The sequence below is a fragment of the Aspergillus costaricaensis genome (genome assembly GCF_003184835.1).
Source record: "Aspergillus costaricaensis CBS 115574 unplaced genomic scaffold BO79scaffold_16, whole genome shotgun sequence".
Classification (NCBI taxonomy): domain Eukaryota; kingdom Fungi; phylum Ascomycota; class Eurotiomycetes; order Eurotiales; family Aspergillaceae; genus Aspergillus; species Aspergillus costaricensis.
The window spans coordinates 383,576-397,165 of NW_020291816.1; the positions used below are offsets into that span (position 1 = coordinate 383,576).

Consider the following 13,590-nt stretch of genomic DNA (forward strand, 5'->3'; position numbering starts at 1 on the left):
CGATTTATTGGCTACTACAGTTCGCGATGTTTGCATTTCACAGGATCGGCAAGACATTTCGGTGATCGGAAATGTCTCAACTCAAGCGTTGATCTATTTTTTTTTCTCGCGGGGCCTGTACAAACGCTTGACTGGTGTCATAGTCTGAGCTGTCCTTTGTGTAGCAACTTGTGATCAGTGAAACATACACGCTACTTTGGACAGACAAATATTACGCAGAAACAATGCAATTCAATATGAATCTGGCAAGGGACTTCATTTAGGCAAAAGATTTCTTCCTAGCTTCAAAGTAACAACGGTATCGTCAAGTACAAAAGAGAAAAAGAACAAAAAAACAGAATCTATATACATCGCCTTAGGGCTGGCACACTGTGCCCCTTTGATGTAGCCCACCCCCACAGTCAAAGAATCATCAAATACATATACACCCCGGGTTATCTAATTCTAACCCTGGTAGTCATAGACAAGCTTAGCCTCGAGCCTCTCACCATCATCCTTGGTGACGAGGACCCGCCGAGCGTGGTAGCGAGTGCCGCCAATGACAATGAAGCCAGCGACCTGCTGGGTGATGACACCCTTGGAGTCGAGGTGCTCAGTCTTGAAGTGCATGACCTCCTCGGTGCCGTCCTCCCAACCCTGGCGGAGGTAGTCGTCGTCGAGATCGGCGAGCTTGCAGATGCGGGAGCGACCGCGGATGTTGCCGAAGAGGCCGTGGGTGAGCTCCACGGGCTCCCAGTTCAGGACACGCTTCTCCTGGGTGGCGGGGAGGCCGCCGCTGGGCTTGTTCTCGATGTCGAGGTGGATGTTGCCGGCCTCGTCCGTGCTCTGGCTGATGTTCAGAGTGACGTGGGCCATGGCAATGACCTTGCGGGTCAGCCAGTTCACGCCCTGGACCTTGAGGATATCGGCCGAGGACTCGGAGAGGGTGTTGTTCTGTAGGTATGTTTAGTATATGGACAGGACTTTGTGGCATGGATGTGGGGGTTTTGGTTGGTGTCTCTTACAGCAGTCCAGGAACCGTTAAGGTCGTGGATGGTCTTGGAAGCGGGAGCGGCCATTGTGTTGGTGTGTGAGTGGTTTTGGGGGTATAGGATTAGGGAAGTGTAGTGAAGGTAGAATTGAGGTTTTGTAGGATGGTGAGTGTGAGTTGCTTTGTTGATTGATTGATTGATGAGTTTCTGAAGCTTCCAACACGTCGCCCATATATACTTCGATGAATATAGACGACACGTCTTGTTCGGTCGATGCCTGATACGACACAGCCCACTTAGGGTATCATATTCAGCCGCAGATGGAGTAGCATACCAAACATTACCGGCATAGTGAATTACCAGTTTGCCGCGTCGGGCATAGAAAGCCGGCCATTTGGGGGCCACATGTTCGTCGCGGTCGACAGGGATCAAAAGTGGATGGGTAGGGCGGCACGGCTGCGAGTATGCGGGAATGTGAAATGCTTGTGTTGGTGACAAGAGTCAAAGCCGCAGCGCCAAGAGTTGCCTCAATAAGGGGCAATGCCCGGGGCTGTCACATTTGCGCTAGTAAAAGGACAAAGAAAGACACAACAAGCTCCGCAGCCACATTTTCAAACGGAGAGCCACTTGCACCTTGCTAACCTAAATAGGACACAGCGGGAGATCATCCCGCAACCCTATCCCAAACGGGTATGCAGGATGTTAGGCACTGTCAGATGCACTGCCAGTGGACGATCCGGTGTCTTGTCCATGTAGGAACCAGATCCGAAGAGATCATTGCTTTTTCTCAGCTTTCTTACGTCTTTTTATTCTCCATCTCTTGGCCATCATCAACAATTCTCTCTTTATCTCAATTTCTTCTTTGCACTCCTACAATTCCCCCCCGGTCGCAACTCTCCCGCGAGACTAACCCTTTTTCTTTCTCTACCTCGTATTGCTATCAACAACTGTATCCACTAGGATTTGGGGGCCACTGCAAGCCAAGCACATATTCACAGGCGTGACACAAGGATCAACCGAATACTGACGGGTGTCTCGCAATTCTCCAGCAAGGGGGATCATTTCCAACATTATGTACACGCAGTCCGAGAAGTTGCCCATGAATGGGCAGGATCGCATGCATCCACAAACACGATACGACCCACCTAGCCACCCGCCTCCTCAATACGAGCAAGCCCAGTACGGACAGCCTCAGTATGGACCTTCCTCAACAGGACAACCTCATTACGGACAATCACAATACGGTCAACCCCAATATGGACAACCCCAATATGGACAACCTCATTACGGACAGCAACAATATACCCAGCCCCAATATGGCCAACCGCAATATGGCCAACAACCTCAGTATGGCCAGCAACAGTATGGACAAACACCATACGGACAGCTTCAGCCCGGTCCCAACCCCATGTTTGGAGGGCAACCCACCCCAGATCCCAGATACGACTCACAAGCCGGGATGGCCACCATGGGAGGGCCATTGCCTCTTCCCGTCGTGATTCCACAGCAGCGCCCAGGGTCTCAGGAGCGAGGCTTCATGGCCGCCTACGCACCATCCCTAGAGTCGTGCGGCATCGATCAAAGGTCGTTCCTGCGCTTCATCGACGAGACCAACACAGCCCTAGAGGGCAACAAGTACCTCGCCGGTGTGCAAGTAGTCTCTCTCGGCGTGGGCTTCACCCCCGAGGTCATCGTCATGGGCGTCGCCGCAGCAGTGCAAGCAGGCGCCTGGGTAGCCAACAAGGGCTACGTCAGAGGAAAGTAAGTGCCGACCACGACCTCTCTCCCCTAAAGCCATGAGTGCTAATCAGCCCTAACTTAGGACCAACAACGTCATGGACAAGTACAACCGCGAGCTTTTCGCCCCTAACGGTCTGTTCTGCATGATCATGAAACATGATCCGGAGCTCAAGGAGCCCAAGAACTCCAGCCGTCTGAAGCAACTCGCCTCAATGGCTGTCAACGGTTCAAGCAATGGCGGCGGCAGCGCATGGATGCGTAACCACATTTCCGGCTCGACGCAGGGACCTGGTGGTCTTCCTATAGCCGTCGCACCGCTTGTCTACATGGACAACCGCCGCCAACACAAGAACTACCTGTCCGATTCTCCGTCGGAGTCACCGGCCCCGGAGAGGGATGTCGCTCCCCCCGCCGGAGGCAAGGTTTCAACCAAGGAAAAGGCCAAGAAGGCCTTTGATAACTTCAACGACTACCTCGATCGTCGCGCTCGCGCAAAGTACATGGCCGAGAACGGCAACGACGCGCTGAGCGGGCCGGCGGGTCGTGGCTTCAGCAATCGGTACCTGGACCCCAATCATCCGGCCGTCAACGGGGGGTTGATTGGCGTGCTTTCCGGCGGCGTGTTGAGTCCTACCCCAGAGCAGCGTGCGCAGAAGAAGGCCGCCAGGATTGATGAAGAGGAGAGGAGAGTTCTTGATGAATACAACGACCGGAAGGAGCGCATCTTGAACGATCGACGTAGTCAATCCGAGACAGATCGCGAGTTGAGGCGGTTGGACAAGGACTATGAGCCTCGTCTGGAGGTGTTCCGCAAGAAGAGAAGGGAGCTGGAAGGTGGTAAACGATCCATCAAGAGCGTAAGTCTAAATCCATCTCTGACTTGGCGGTATTGTTCCTTTGACTGACCATGGCTTTCTGCAGAACATTTTATACCTGATGATTGTCAACCTTCCTTCGGACGCTACTCTTGCTGCCGCTTCGTCGAAGCTGGACCAGGAATATGGTCATAGTGTCACGACCGAGACGATGCCACCACCAGCGTACTAAGCGTTTCATTGATTATGCATTCACGTTTTTTCGGGCATTTCATTTAATGTAGCGGGGTTATGCGAAGGACTTTTATGATTTTTATGCATCGATAGCAATGTTGAATGATTTTGTGCGATAGACTAAATACCCCAAATCAGACAAAATTGGAGTTTCAATCTCACCTCATGCTCTCTACTGATGTAGTCCATGTTGGGACTAGTTTGACTAGATGCGATATATCGTTTTGGGTCTAGCGGTTAGTGCTTTTATAAGACAAAGCTAATTGCCCGTGTTGGACCCGGACACTGAGATTGTGTTACCACCTGACATTTTCATTATTCTCACTATTTACAAGCAAAGAAACCATAGAGTACATTAATAGCACAGACAACACTGGTGGGGGTGATGGTCAAAACGCTCAGATACCTATCCGTTCCAGAGTAACCCGCCATACACTGTACTGAATAACTATTACAAAAATGACAGCAGATCCAAGGAGAGAAATAAAACATCAATAGAAAGTATGACAATTTGTACAAGCTGAAAATGAAATGTCGTATACTTGTCGAAGAAGAGTCGAAGGAGTGTCGAAGGAGAGAGTCCTGCTCTTTTCTTACCGGCTAGCCTCGTGGAGGCGCACCGTGACCGTGTCACCAGGAGCGCTGACCAGGGTCAAGCCCCACCTAATTCTCTGGTCGGCGTTGACATCCTCGATTCCGTCAAAGCGCTGGAGCATACGGACAAGGACGTATCCAGCCTCGGTGAGGGCGAACTGTTGGCCAATGCAGATGCGCGGCCCACCGTTGAAGGGGAGGTACTCCCAGCCGGAGCGGCGGGCCTCCCAGCGCTCGGGCTTGAACTCACCTGAGTCCTTGCCCCAGACGTCCTCGCGGCGGTGCAGCATATGCACGTTGTACAGGACGGCCTGGCCCTTCTTGATGTACACGGGGCTCTGGCCGTCGGGGCCGCCGCCGCGGGGCAGGCTAGTGTCCTTGGTGGCGTAGCGGGCGTTGGTGGGCAAGGGCGGGAACAGGCGGAGCGTCTCGCTCATGACCTGCTGCAGGTATGTGCAGGCCTTGAGGGTGGCAAAAGTGATGTTTTGGGGGTTCTCGTAGGTGCCGAAGTCGGCGATGATGGCCTCGCGCAGCTTGCGGAAGACTTCTGGGTGGCGAGAGAGCAGCAGGGTGGTCCAGCTCAGCAGCGCGGCGGTGGTATCGCGGCCGGCGAGCAGGACGTTGAGCAGCTGGGAGCGCAGCTCGATCGGGTCCTTGGTGGTTGCGGCCATGGCGTGGACAAAGATGTAATGCTCGGATGCGCCCTCCTCGGGCTGCTGCTTCTTCTTGTGGTCGTGCAGGGCCTTGGCGACGCATTCGTCAACGAAACGGTGGACCTCCTGGCAGCAGGTTCGAAACTCTTTGCCGTCGTATAGGAACTTCATGCGAGGTAGACGTAGGCGCTGCGCCATGTACCACTGGGCGCGGTCAAAGTACTTGCCAAAGTCAGTCACCTTGCCGCCACTGGCCATGTGGTCCTCGGCGTCACCCATGGCGGCCAGCTGGGAGTAGCAGCTCTCGCCGAAGAGCAGCTCGGTTGCGGAGTCGAGGGTCAGGCGAAAGTAGATGCTTTGCATGTCAACCTCGGTCCAGCCGTTGCTTCCAGCGGCGGGTATGGCACGCATGGCATTTTGGACGTGGCGCTCTTCGAGACGCAGGTCGCTGATTTGGTCCCGGGTGAACTGGGGCCGGAGCATTGTACGCGAGTGCGACCACTCGGCGCCGTCGTTGATGAACTGCATGCACGTTGATTGTCAGTTTGGGCCAGATTTAGATGTAAGGCGACAGCACGAGGCATAACGAGAACATACGATTCCCTTGCCCAACAACGGGCCCATGCATCCCAGTCTCTCACCACCAACGGAAAAGTCTTTGAACTGTTTGGCCAACATGGCCTGGAGGTTTTCCGGGTCAAAGGTGAGCATGTTCTCACCCAGACCTCTCTTGAGACGGAAGGTCGAAACGTAGCGTCCGGCGATGTCGCGCATGATGTTAGTGCGGCTCTCGAGCAGCTCAGGCACCACCTTGTTCTTGTCCGCCTGGATGATCTCCAGAATATCGCCGATAGCGAGGGGGTCCTTGGATGGAGCCATGGGCGCTGGCCGGCAGCCCATGCGCTTGGCATTTTGATAGTGCCTCCATTTCTCGCTCACGATGCGCGCGACAAAAGTAAGGCCGGCGAGGACCAAGAAGAGTGTCTTGAGTCCCATGGTGATCTAAGTATTTGAGAATTGAAGACTAAGGGTTATGGTCTGAATGAAGGTATGCCTGTGTGGCATGCAATGTCAACGACAGGTTCCTTTCGATAGCAGCGCCCGTACATAGATATATCTTCATTTTCCATTTCGTATTCCATGGGCACTTAGTCTGGCCATTCTTAGTGAATCCCGCAGGAGTCGATATTCCACTCAGTAGATACTCTATTGTCAGCATTGCTATACTCGATGGATCTATGGAGTTGTGGTAGATCCTTCCGGAGGCGTGGCAGATCGGAGTGAGTGGGTAGATTCCGGCAAATGCTACCCAATTGGGAAAGCGTTGCTAGATGACGCTGGGATCCCGCACGTATTTGGCCCCTTTGCACAGCCCGACACAAACAGGGCTGCCCTGCCTGTTCTTCATGTTTTGTTCCTGATGAGTCTCATTGTAGTAAGTTGGAAACCATTCATCATCTTGACATCAATCATGCCACCGACACGCTTGACCGCGTCGTACGATGCTACTTATACGACTTTCTAAACACGTGCATTTCCCGCCTTCAGCTTGTTGACCCTAAATGGATCATTCATTCAAGACCTCGCCAATCGCCGCTTTGGGTTAGGTTTTCCAGTTCTTCACCACCCATGGGCTCTGGCGGATATTCCGAGATGCATAAACTGTGGATAAGCCTGACAGTGATTAGTCATTTAGCATAACTTGATAGTTACTAGAATACTGCTTCATTTGCTGTTCGACATGGAAATACAGTATATAGCTTCTAACATCAAATGTTATCACCTCCTGTCTCCTACCAGCCTACACGTATCTACTAAACAACAACGAGCAATTGGACCCCATTAACAACATGACTGGTCAAGCTGGAATATGTCCAGTTCTTTCAGAAGAAGGTGACAAGTGCCGCGGCCATCAAACCCTCACTACTAACTCCCTCTGGAACACTCCCACTATCCCATCGCTGCCGGTCTCATCTGATTGCCCAGCATAAAGATTCTTAGGCTAGCCCACCTCACTCTCTGAAACATTGACAAATGAAAAAAATAAAATAAAAAAGCGACTCCTATCTTACTCCACAGGGGCGCACAAAAACTTACCATAGCGCCATTGTTCAAGGAACAAAAGCTCTTTCTCAATACGCGGTGACTTTGTTTCCGTAAAGATTTGAGCTGCGCCACTGGCGCTCAGGGGCACATGTAGTATTTTGCTTGTATCTCTAGAGTCTAGACCGCTCTGTCGGCTGCTTACTATAATTGGTGCATTATTGTCGATTTCGATACTTAGAATAGTGCTACAACGCTACACTGAGCTCTGTAGAAAGGACTCATCAGCACTCTAAGGATATTCTGTAGATGGTAGGGAAAGATTGGTTAAAACACTCACGTTTGCCATAAATATGAGTTTTTTAATTCCTAACTCGACAGCAAGAACTCATATGGCGAAGTTTCATCTCTGTAGCCGGTACCTCTATAGTTTGCCCGTACATGTACGCATGCCTTGCCATTCAACATTCAACTAGTGACAATAAAACCCGACAGGCCACGTTGCTCGTTGTGGAGATGTGGAGCGACAGCTAAGGATTCAGTACTTCTTCCAGAACATATTCCAGAATGCTGGTGTTATACTAGCCACAGGCCAAGAATCTGACCGCGGACGCGATCCAGTGTGAGCGAATCATATACATCGCTGAAAATGTCCGTGATCAAAAAGGCTAGCAAGTCAGATAGCATAAGCAGTTCGATCACTAAAAGCGATTCCACGTTCCGACACTGGCTTCTGTGCAGAGATCGGTTTTCTGCGCAATGCGGATCCTCAGGCGCTTCTCTAATGCTCGTAGAAGTCTCAATCGTACGATGCCTCGGATCCCTTCACCATCTAGGCTAATTACAATCGGGCGCTTGGCGCTTAGTCGGAGATAGATGGTGATTGTACGGCTGACTGACTGTATACGAATGGAACGCTGTGGGAGGTTGGTACGATATTGCTTTAATCCATTTCCTTGACGAGGGTCATAAGCCCAGTTCTCCTAAATGCCTTGATAGTAGTTGGATATAAAGAAACACTGTGATGGTCTGTGCTTAGAGATAATCAGAAAAGAGCGAACATGATATAAACTACAGTTCACTCGCGCCTCCCTGTACAATACCAAAGGGATCAATGAGCGGAAGTTATCTATTGAAGTCCCCCGCCTCACCCATGAAGATAATCAGACAGAAACAAGACAGGCGTTAGTTGAACTTTTTATGCGTGGCGTATGAATAGGACAAGCCATGTGGTTTTGACATAATCATGGATATTCGTCTTCGAGTCTGAGCAAGTCATCACATTTCTCTATGATCTGACTGGGTATTCTTCGGCATGTGTGCTGTTAGTACGAAGCTAATACTAAATAGGAGAATACAATCATGCCTGATTCAGAAAGTGCAGAAGCGTTTTGACTCCACTTTCAATATAAATCACGATCGCGTGGCGCATACTACCTTCGAACGGCCGATCTTGGCATGTAGGGCAATATGAAATATATCCGTTTTGATGCCATTATATCCAATCAAACACGCTTCTTATCAAGCTAGAATTGTATAAAGATATTACCAATTTGAAGCTGACTAAAATAAAATACATCAGAAAATTTAGAACAATTTGGTATACGGAATCTTTAGATTATGTCAAAATACAAGTAAAATACAGGTATTTTGAATTAACAGTTATTATATGTAGTGAAGAACTCCGGATATATTCTTAAATTCTATTCATTATAATAATAATCTACATTGTCGGACTAAAGTCGTACGCTCTTGAAAAAGTTAACATACATTTCGAGTCAAAAGGTGTAGATGTTGGGAAAAGTGTTGTGAGGATCCCGCTTCGGACATTGACCGCTCGGCTAGCGGGTAAACGACAAGTATTCTGAGCTGTTGGCTCAGAATGCCGCATCCTTTAGACTAGAAGCTTAGGAGAATGTTGAGATCGACCGGATCCTCAGAGGCGTGGTGTCAGGGTCCAGCCCTGGTGTGTTTCAGGCCGTGCATCCTCCAGTTACTGACCGTTCGGCTAGCGGGTAAATAGACAAAAATGCTAAGCCAACCGCCCAGAAAGCGTCTCCCTTAGAAGCTTCGGAATACGAGGTGGGCAGATCCTCACATAGGGTTGACGGTAGCGAGCATGGGGGCCAGGGGCGTTGGGTAAGGGGGCCAAAATTCTCATTTTTCGGAGTTCGTGTGTACTGGCATTTCTGGATACCGCCTAGCAAGGGCGGCCTGAACCGCCGGCTTTCAGGCTTAGCCGTGGAGTCTGTTTGACAAAACGCAGTCTGGAGTATGTGGAGGCCAAATAGTAGACTAGCGGGTGGGCGCCTCTTTTTTGTATGGCGTTATCGGATGGGCCGCTCGACCGAGTGTGACCGTAACTCTCATCACCCGCTTGATTCATGACCAGTCACGTGGCTCACTTAGTGCTTATCCTGCTGTGGATATGCCCTTCGTGATGTGATACCAGTTATCACTGATAACAATCCCTGCCGAAGCGTGTTGCTAACACTTAAGTGATGTCACGCCGGGAACAATCATTTGCCCGATTACAGGAGATCCTCTCTGGAATGACTTTGGATAGCAGCTTCTCTTCCAGAAAAAATCCCCAATATGCACTCGTGGCCAACGCTGTCTTCTTCAGTCAGCGTTCTTCAAGACGGCCTTAATTGTGGGGATGTAACCTCGTATTCAGCCTGGAAGCTTCTACAAGGAGGCGCATTTTGAGCTGTTGGCTTGAATCCTTGCCTTTCACCCGTTAGCCAACCGGTCAGTATCCGGAGGATCCACTGCAGGAAACACACAAGGCTGAATCCTTGACGAAATTCTGAGCCTACCTGGCGCGCGGGTGATTCCTGGATCGAATGTGGTGGCTGAGAATTTCGAGATTTAATCTAGTTTCTGTGGTGAAACATGCAATCAGCCCGCGAATCCAAGTTGGGGGCTAGTTTATAAGCACCAGGCTAGTAGCTGGGCATATCCACCTACTGTGAAAATCCGGCCTCGTATTCATCAGTTAGCTTATAAGGATTGCGCATTCTGAGTCTAGTCGTGGACTGGATCGCCTAACGGTACGGAATTCCGGGGGATTCACTCCTGAAGCGCCCCAGAAGCGGATCCTGGCACACGTGGTCAATGAAGGAGACAAGAGTCATGTAGATATAGTAAACCACTGATATAATGGATACAGTATTGACAAATTTCCTATATTTAGATGAATATGGAAAGAACGGCCTAAACTGAACAGTTGGCCAAGTCACAAATGTTAGTGTATTTTACTATGACTATACTTTACCGTGGCTGTACTTACGCTCTTCAATAGTTCAACTAGTTAGTTGCTTTGTTATATGATTAGTTTATGTAAACCCACCTTCTCTTAATTTAAAGTAATCTCATTTAAAAACCTAGCAACATTCCAGTATTGAAGTGTGAAGGGATCTAGTATATAAAATCCATTCAGACTGCTGATTTAATACCTTTTTAAGTAGAGGCATCCCTATAACCATGGGTACTAATTACTATATCAAAGGTTTACAGTATTATGACATGGATGGGATGGCAGATCAGCGATCGCTGCAGCCCCATCCGGCTTAGCCGCCGGGCGCTAAGCAATTGGGAAGGGGGGGGTGTTTGCGTGTATTTAGGCACAACATTCTTCGCCCACTTCAAATATGTGTGATTGTCTTCTCCTTGTTGCTTTTCTCTTTCCAAGCTTTTTTTAGCGTAGCGTTGCCCGACCGTGACCTCCACCTCAACCAGCCTTGGCTGACTTGGCTTGTGTCTCCACGCGGAACGGGACACTGTCCCCTCCCCCTTCTCTCTCTCTTTCTCTCTTCTCTTATCCATCGTTACTAAGTCAGTGCGTTGGATCTGATGCCTGACACAATTTCCCCCGCCTATTCATCGACAATCTTCATCATCATCATCACCATCACCACCACCACCACCACCACCACCACCACTTGGTAGACTCGCCCATCATGGTCTACTGCGGTCGCCCTTCAACAAGTTGCAACAATTGTCGTGCCAAGAAGAGAAGAGTAAGCCATTCCTGTTTGTGTCCCGGTTCCAAACACATTTTGGCTCACATTTGCCCTCCCCCCCCCGAAAAGTGCGACAAAGCAGTCCCAGAATGCGGCCAATGCTGGCGCACAGGTCAGAAATGCCCTGGATACAGAGATCCTTCCAGTCTCATCTTTCGCGATGAGAGCACACAAGTCATCAACCGCGCCCGCTCAAAAGTCTCCAAGAGGACTTCGACGGCCACCCCAACCAGCCGTCTTTCAGTTGAGCGCACACCAACTCCACCACAAGCACAGAAGCAACAGCAAAAAAAACAACAACAACACACACCACCACAACTACAACCGCAACCACAATCACAACAACTTCAAAACACCTCCGCACCAGACTACACTATTCAGGCGAACCGCCCCTCCGATGTTGTCGACGAGGCCATGCTGGACATGAGCGACGTCGATGTCGGCGTCGGCATGTTCGTCGGCGGCAGCTTCATGCCCGAGTTGATGAGCTTCCCCGACCCTTTCAACCCGGACGAGAATGCGCTCTTTTCCCTCCACCAGGATGCTTCACCCAGCTCCATGCCGGTATTATCGTGCGACCGGCCTGGCTCCGCTATGTCTGTTCCTATCTCAATATCTGGGCCACGTTCGCATGTCGGCGCTTCTAGCGTAGGCGGCGACGATCTGGCTCTGGATCAGTTACTCCCCGATGACGGCACCAACCACGGCGACCGCCAACGGCTAGAACACAACAACAATAACTTCACCAGCAATCAATCCGAGGCCATACCGCGTCCCTTCTCCTTACCTCTCGTCATTATTGGTCTCGATTTCTTCCTCTCTCACTACGTTGTTCGGCAGTCCGGTCCTTCCTCCGGCTTCTTCGACTACGCCCCGGCCATGCTGGCGCAAGATGACGGCGGCGGCGACATGCTCGAGGGCGCCATTCTGGCTCTCGGCCTCAGTGGGCTCGCTCGTACCACGAGCCAAGCCGACCTCTTGACTCGGTCCATGATGATGTACACCCGCACGATGGAGCGCGTCAATCTCGCCCTCGCCGACCCCCAGGCCGCCCGTCGCGACAGCACCATCGTCTCTGTGCTCGTCCTCGCCCTCTACGAGTTCAGTAGGGCTTCTATCGAGGGCTGGAAGCACCACATTGAGGGTGCCACGTCGCTCCTCAACCTGCGCGGCCGCTCGCAGTTCTCTACCCCGACCGGTCTGCAGATCTTCAAGGATGTCTTCTCCCAGCTCCTTACCAACTGCCTACGCTCCGGCTCCCCCATGCCCTCAAGCCTACGTATGCTGCGCATCGAGGCCACCAACGCTCTTAGCGTCTCGGACCCCTACTGGGTTGCCTGCAGCGGCATGGTCGAGCTTCTGGACCTCTACCAGCAGATTTCCCCGGGCGGCTACTCATTCTTTGCCGCCGCTGCGGGCGCCTCCTCCGTCCCTCCCGATTCCTCCAACTCCCCCTCTACTACCTCCGGTTCTTCCCCCGCCTCTACCTCCTCCATGTCCTCCGGTCCTCTCAAGGGTGCCAACATCTCCATTGAGCACCTTGAGCGCTACCTCTCCCAGGCGCTCGAAATTGACTACCGCCTCGAGAGCACCTTCTCCAAGTGCCCTTCCGACTGGCAGTTCACCACCCAATCCAACTCCAGCAACAACTACGATCCGAATCGCATCCAGCGCGGCGGCGTCACCCACATCTACCACGATGTCTGCATCGCCGACGTCTGGAACAGCATGCGCATCTGCCGCATCCTCGCCAACCACGCTATCAGCCACCTTCTACTTAAAGGCGCCAACACCGACAGCAACTGGTTCTTCACCAACAACTACGCCGAGCGCCTACACCAGGCCACCCAGACCATCGTCCGCATGCGCGACGAGATGCTCGCCTCCGTGCCCCAGCTCATGGGCTACGCCATCTCCCCATCACAGGAGCTGCAGCTCCAGCAGCAGCAGCAGCAGAAGCAGCAACCGCACGAACGCTCCAAAAACATTCCCGGCTTGGCCGTCGGCGGCTATTTTGCCTGCTGGGTTCTCCTCACCGTAGGCTGCATGCACAACCTCGGCCACGAGACCCGTGCGTGGACGGCCACCCAGTTGCGCCGAATCAGCTGCGAAGCAGGTCTTGCGCAGGCAGATGATTTCGCCAATTTTGTTCAATCAAGCAATCTCCGTCCGCCGTTGAGTTGAGAGTGTTGAGAAGCATATCATTCTAATGTAGATATTTAATACAGTGATACACTGCATATAGAGCATATTCTGGACCTATGGGGTTATGCAAGTATATATATATATATATATATATATATATTGTTATATATATTTTCACTAATGAAAAGTCGAACGAAATCACCTTATCTGAGAGAGAGAGTTTACCATGAGTAGTACATACTAGGTATTAATATTTGTAGAATGCACTGTGATTTTGCAGATGATGAACCATCTCGAATTTGAGGAGACGAATCAATATCTGAAATATCTTGTTGATGATTTAAAATCTTTAGTATTCGAAACAAGCCAG

General features: G+C 51.1%; 4 protein-coding genes across 4 annotated transcripts; 2 read left to right on the forward strand and 2 right to left on the reverse strand.

Moving 5' to 3' along the window:
• Positions 1 to 444: 444 nt before the first annotated feature.
• Positions 445 to 1,058, reverse strand: BO79DRAFT_255251 (uncharacterized protein; the record flags this gene model as incomplete). The annotated part of the gene is made up of 2 exons (XM_025686123.1): positions 445 to 933; positions 1,005 to 1,058. 2 exons carry the CDS (start codon positions 1,056 to 1,058, stop codon positions 445 to 447), a joined length of 543 nt encoding a protein of 180 aa, XP_025539424.1.
• Positions 1,059 to 2,043: 985 nt separating this feature from the next.
• BO79DRAFT_255252 (uncharacterized protein) lies at positions 2,044 to 3,758 on the forward strand (the record flags this gene model as incomplete). The annotated part of the gene is made up of 3 exons (XM_025686124.1): positions 2,044 to 2,732; positions 2,794 to 3,568; positions 3,633 to 3,758. 3 exons carry the CDS (start codon positions 2,044 to 2,046, stop codon positions 3,756 to 3,758), a joined length of 1,590 nt encoding a protein of 529 aa, XP_025539425.1.
• Positions 3,759 to 4,353: 595 nt separating this feature from the next.
• BO79DRAFT_265908 (cytochrome P450) lies at positions 4,354 to 6,003 on the reverse strand (the record flags this gene model as incomplete). Its single annotated transcript, XM_025686919.1, has 2 exons — positions 4,354 to 5,529; positions 5,605 to 6,003. The coding sequence occupies 2 exons, from the start codon at positions 6,001 to 6,003 to the stop codon at positions 4,354 to 4,356; spliced, it is 1,575 nt and encodes a 524-aa protein (XP_025539426.1).
• Positions 6,004 to 11,012: 5,009 nt separating this feature from the next.
• Positions 11,013 to 13,334, forward strand: BO79DRAFT_173383 (Zn(II)2Cys6 transcription factor; the record flags this gene model as incomplete). Its single annotated transcript, XM_025679683.1, has 2 exons — positions 11,013 to 11,072; positions 11,145 to 13,334. 2 exons carry the CDS (start codon positions 11,013 to 11,015, stop codon positions 13,257 to 13,259), a joined length of 2,175 nt encoding a protein of 724 aa, XP_025539427.1. The 3' UTR covers positions 13,260 to 13,334.
• Between the last annotated feature and the right edge of the window lie 256 nt (positions 13,335 to 13,590).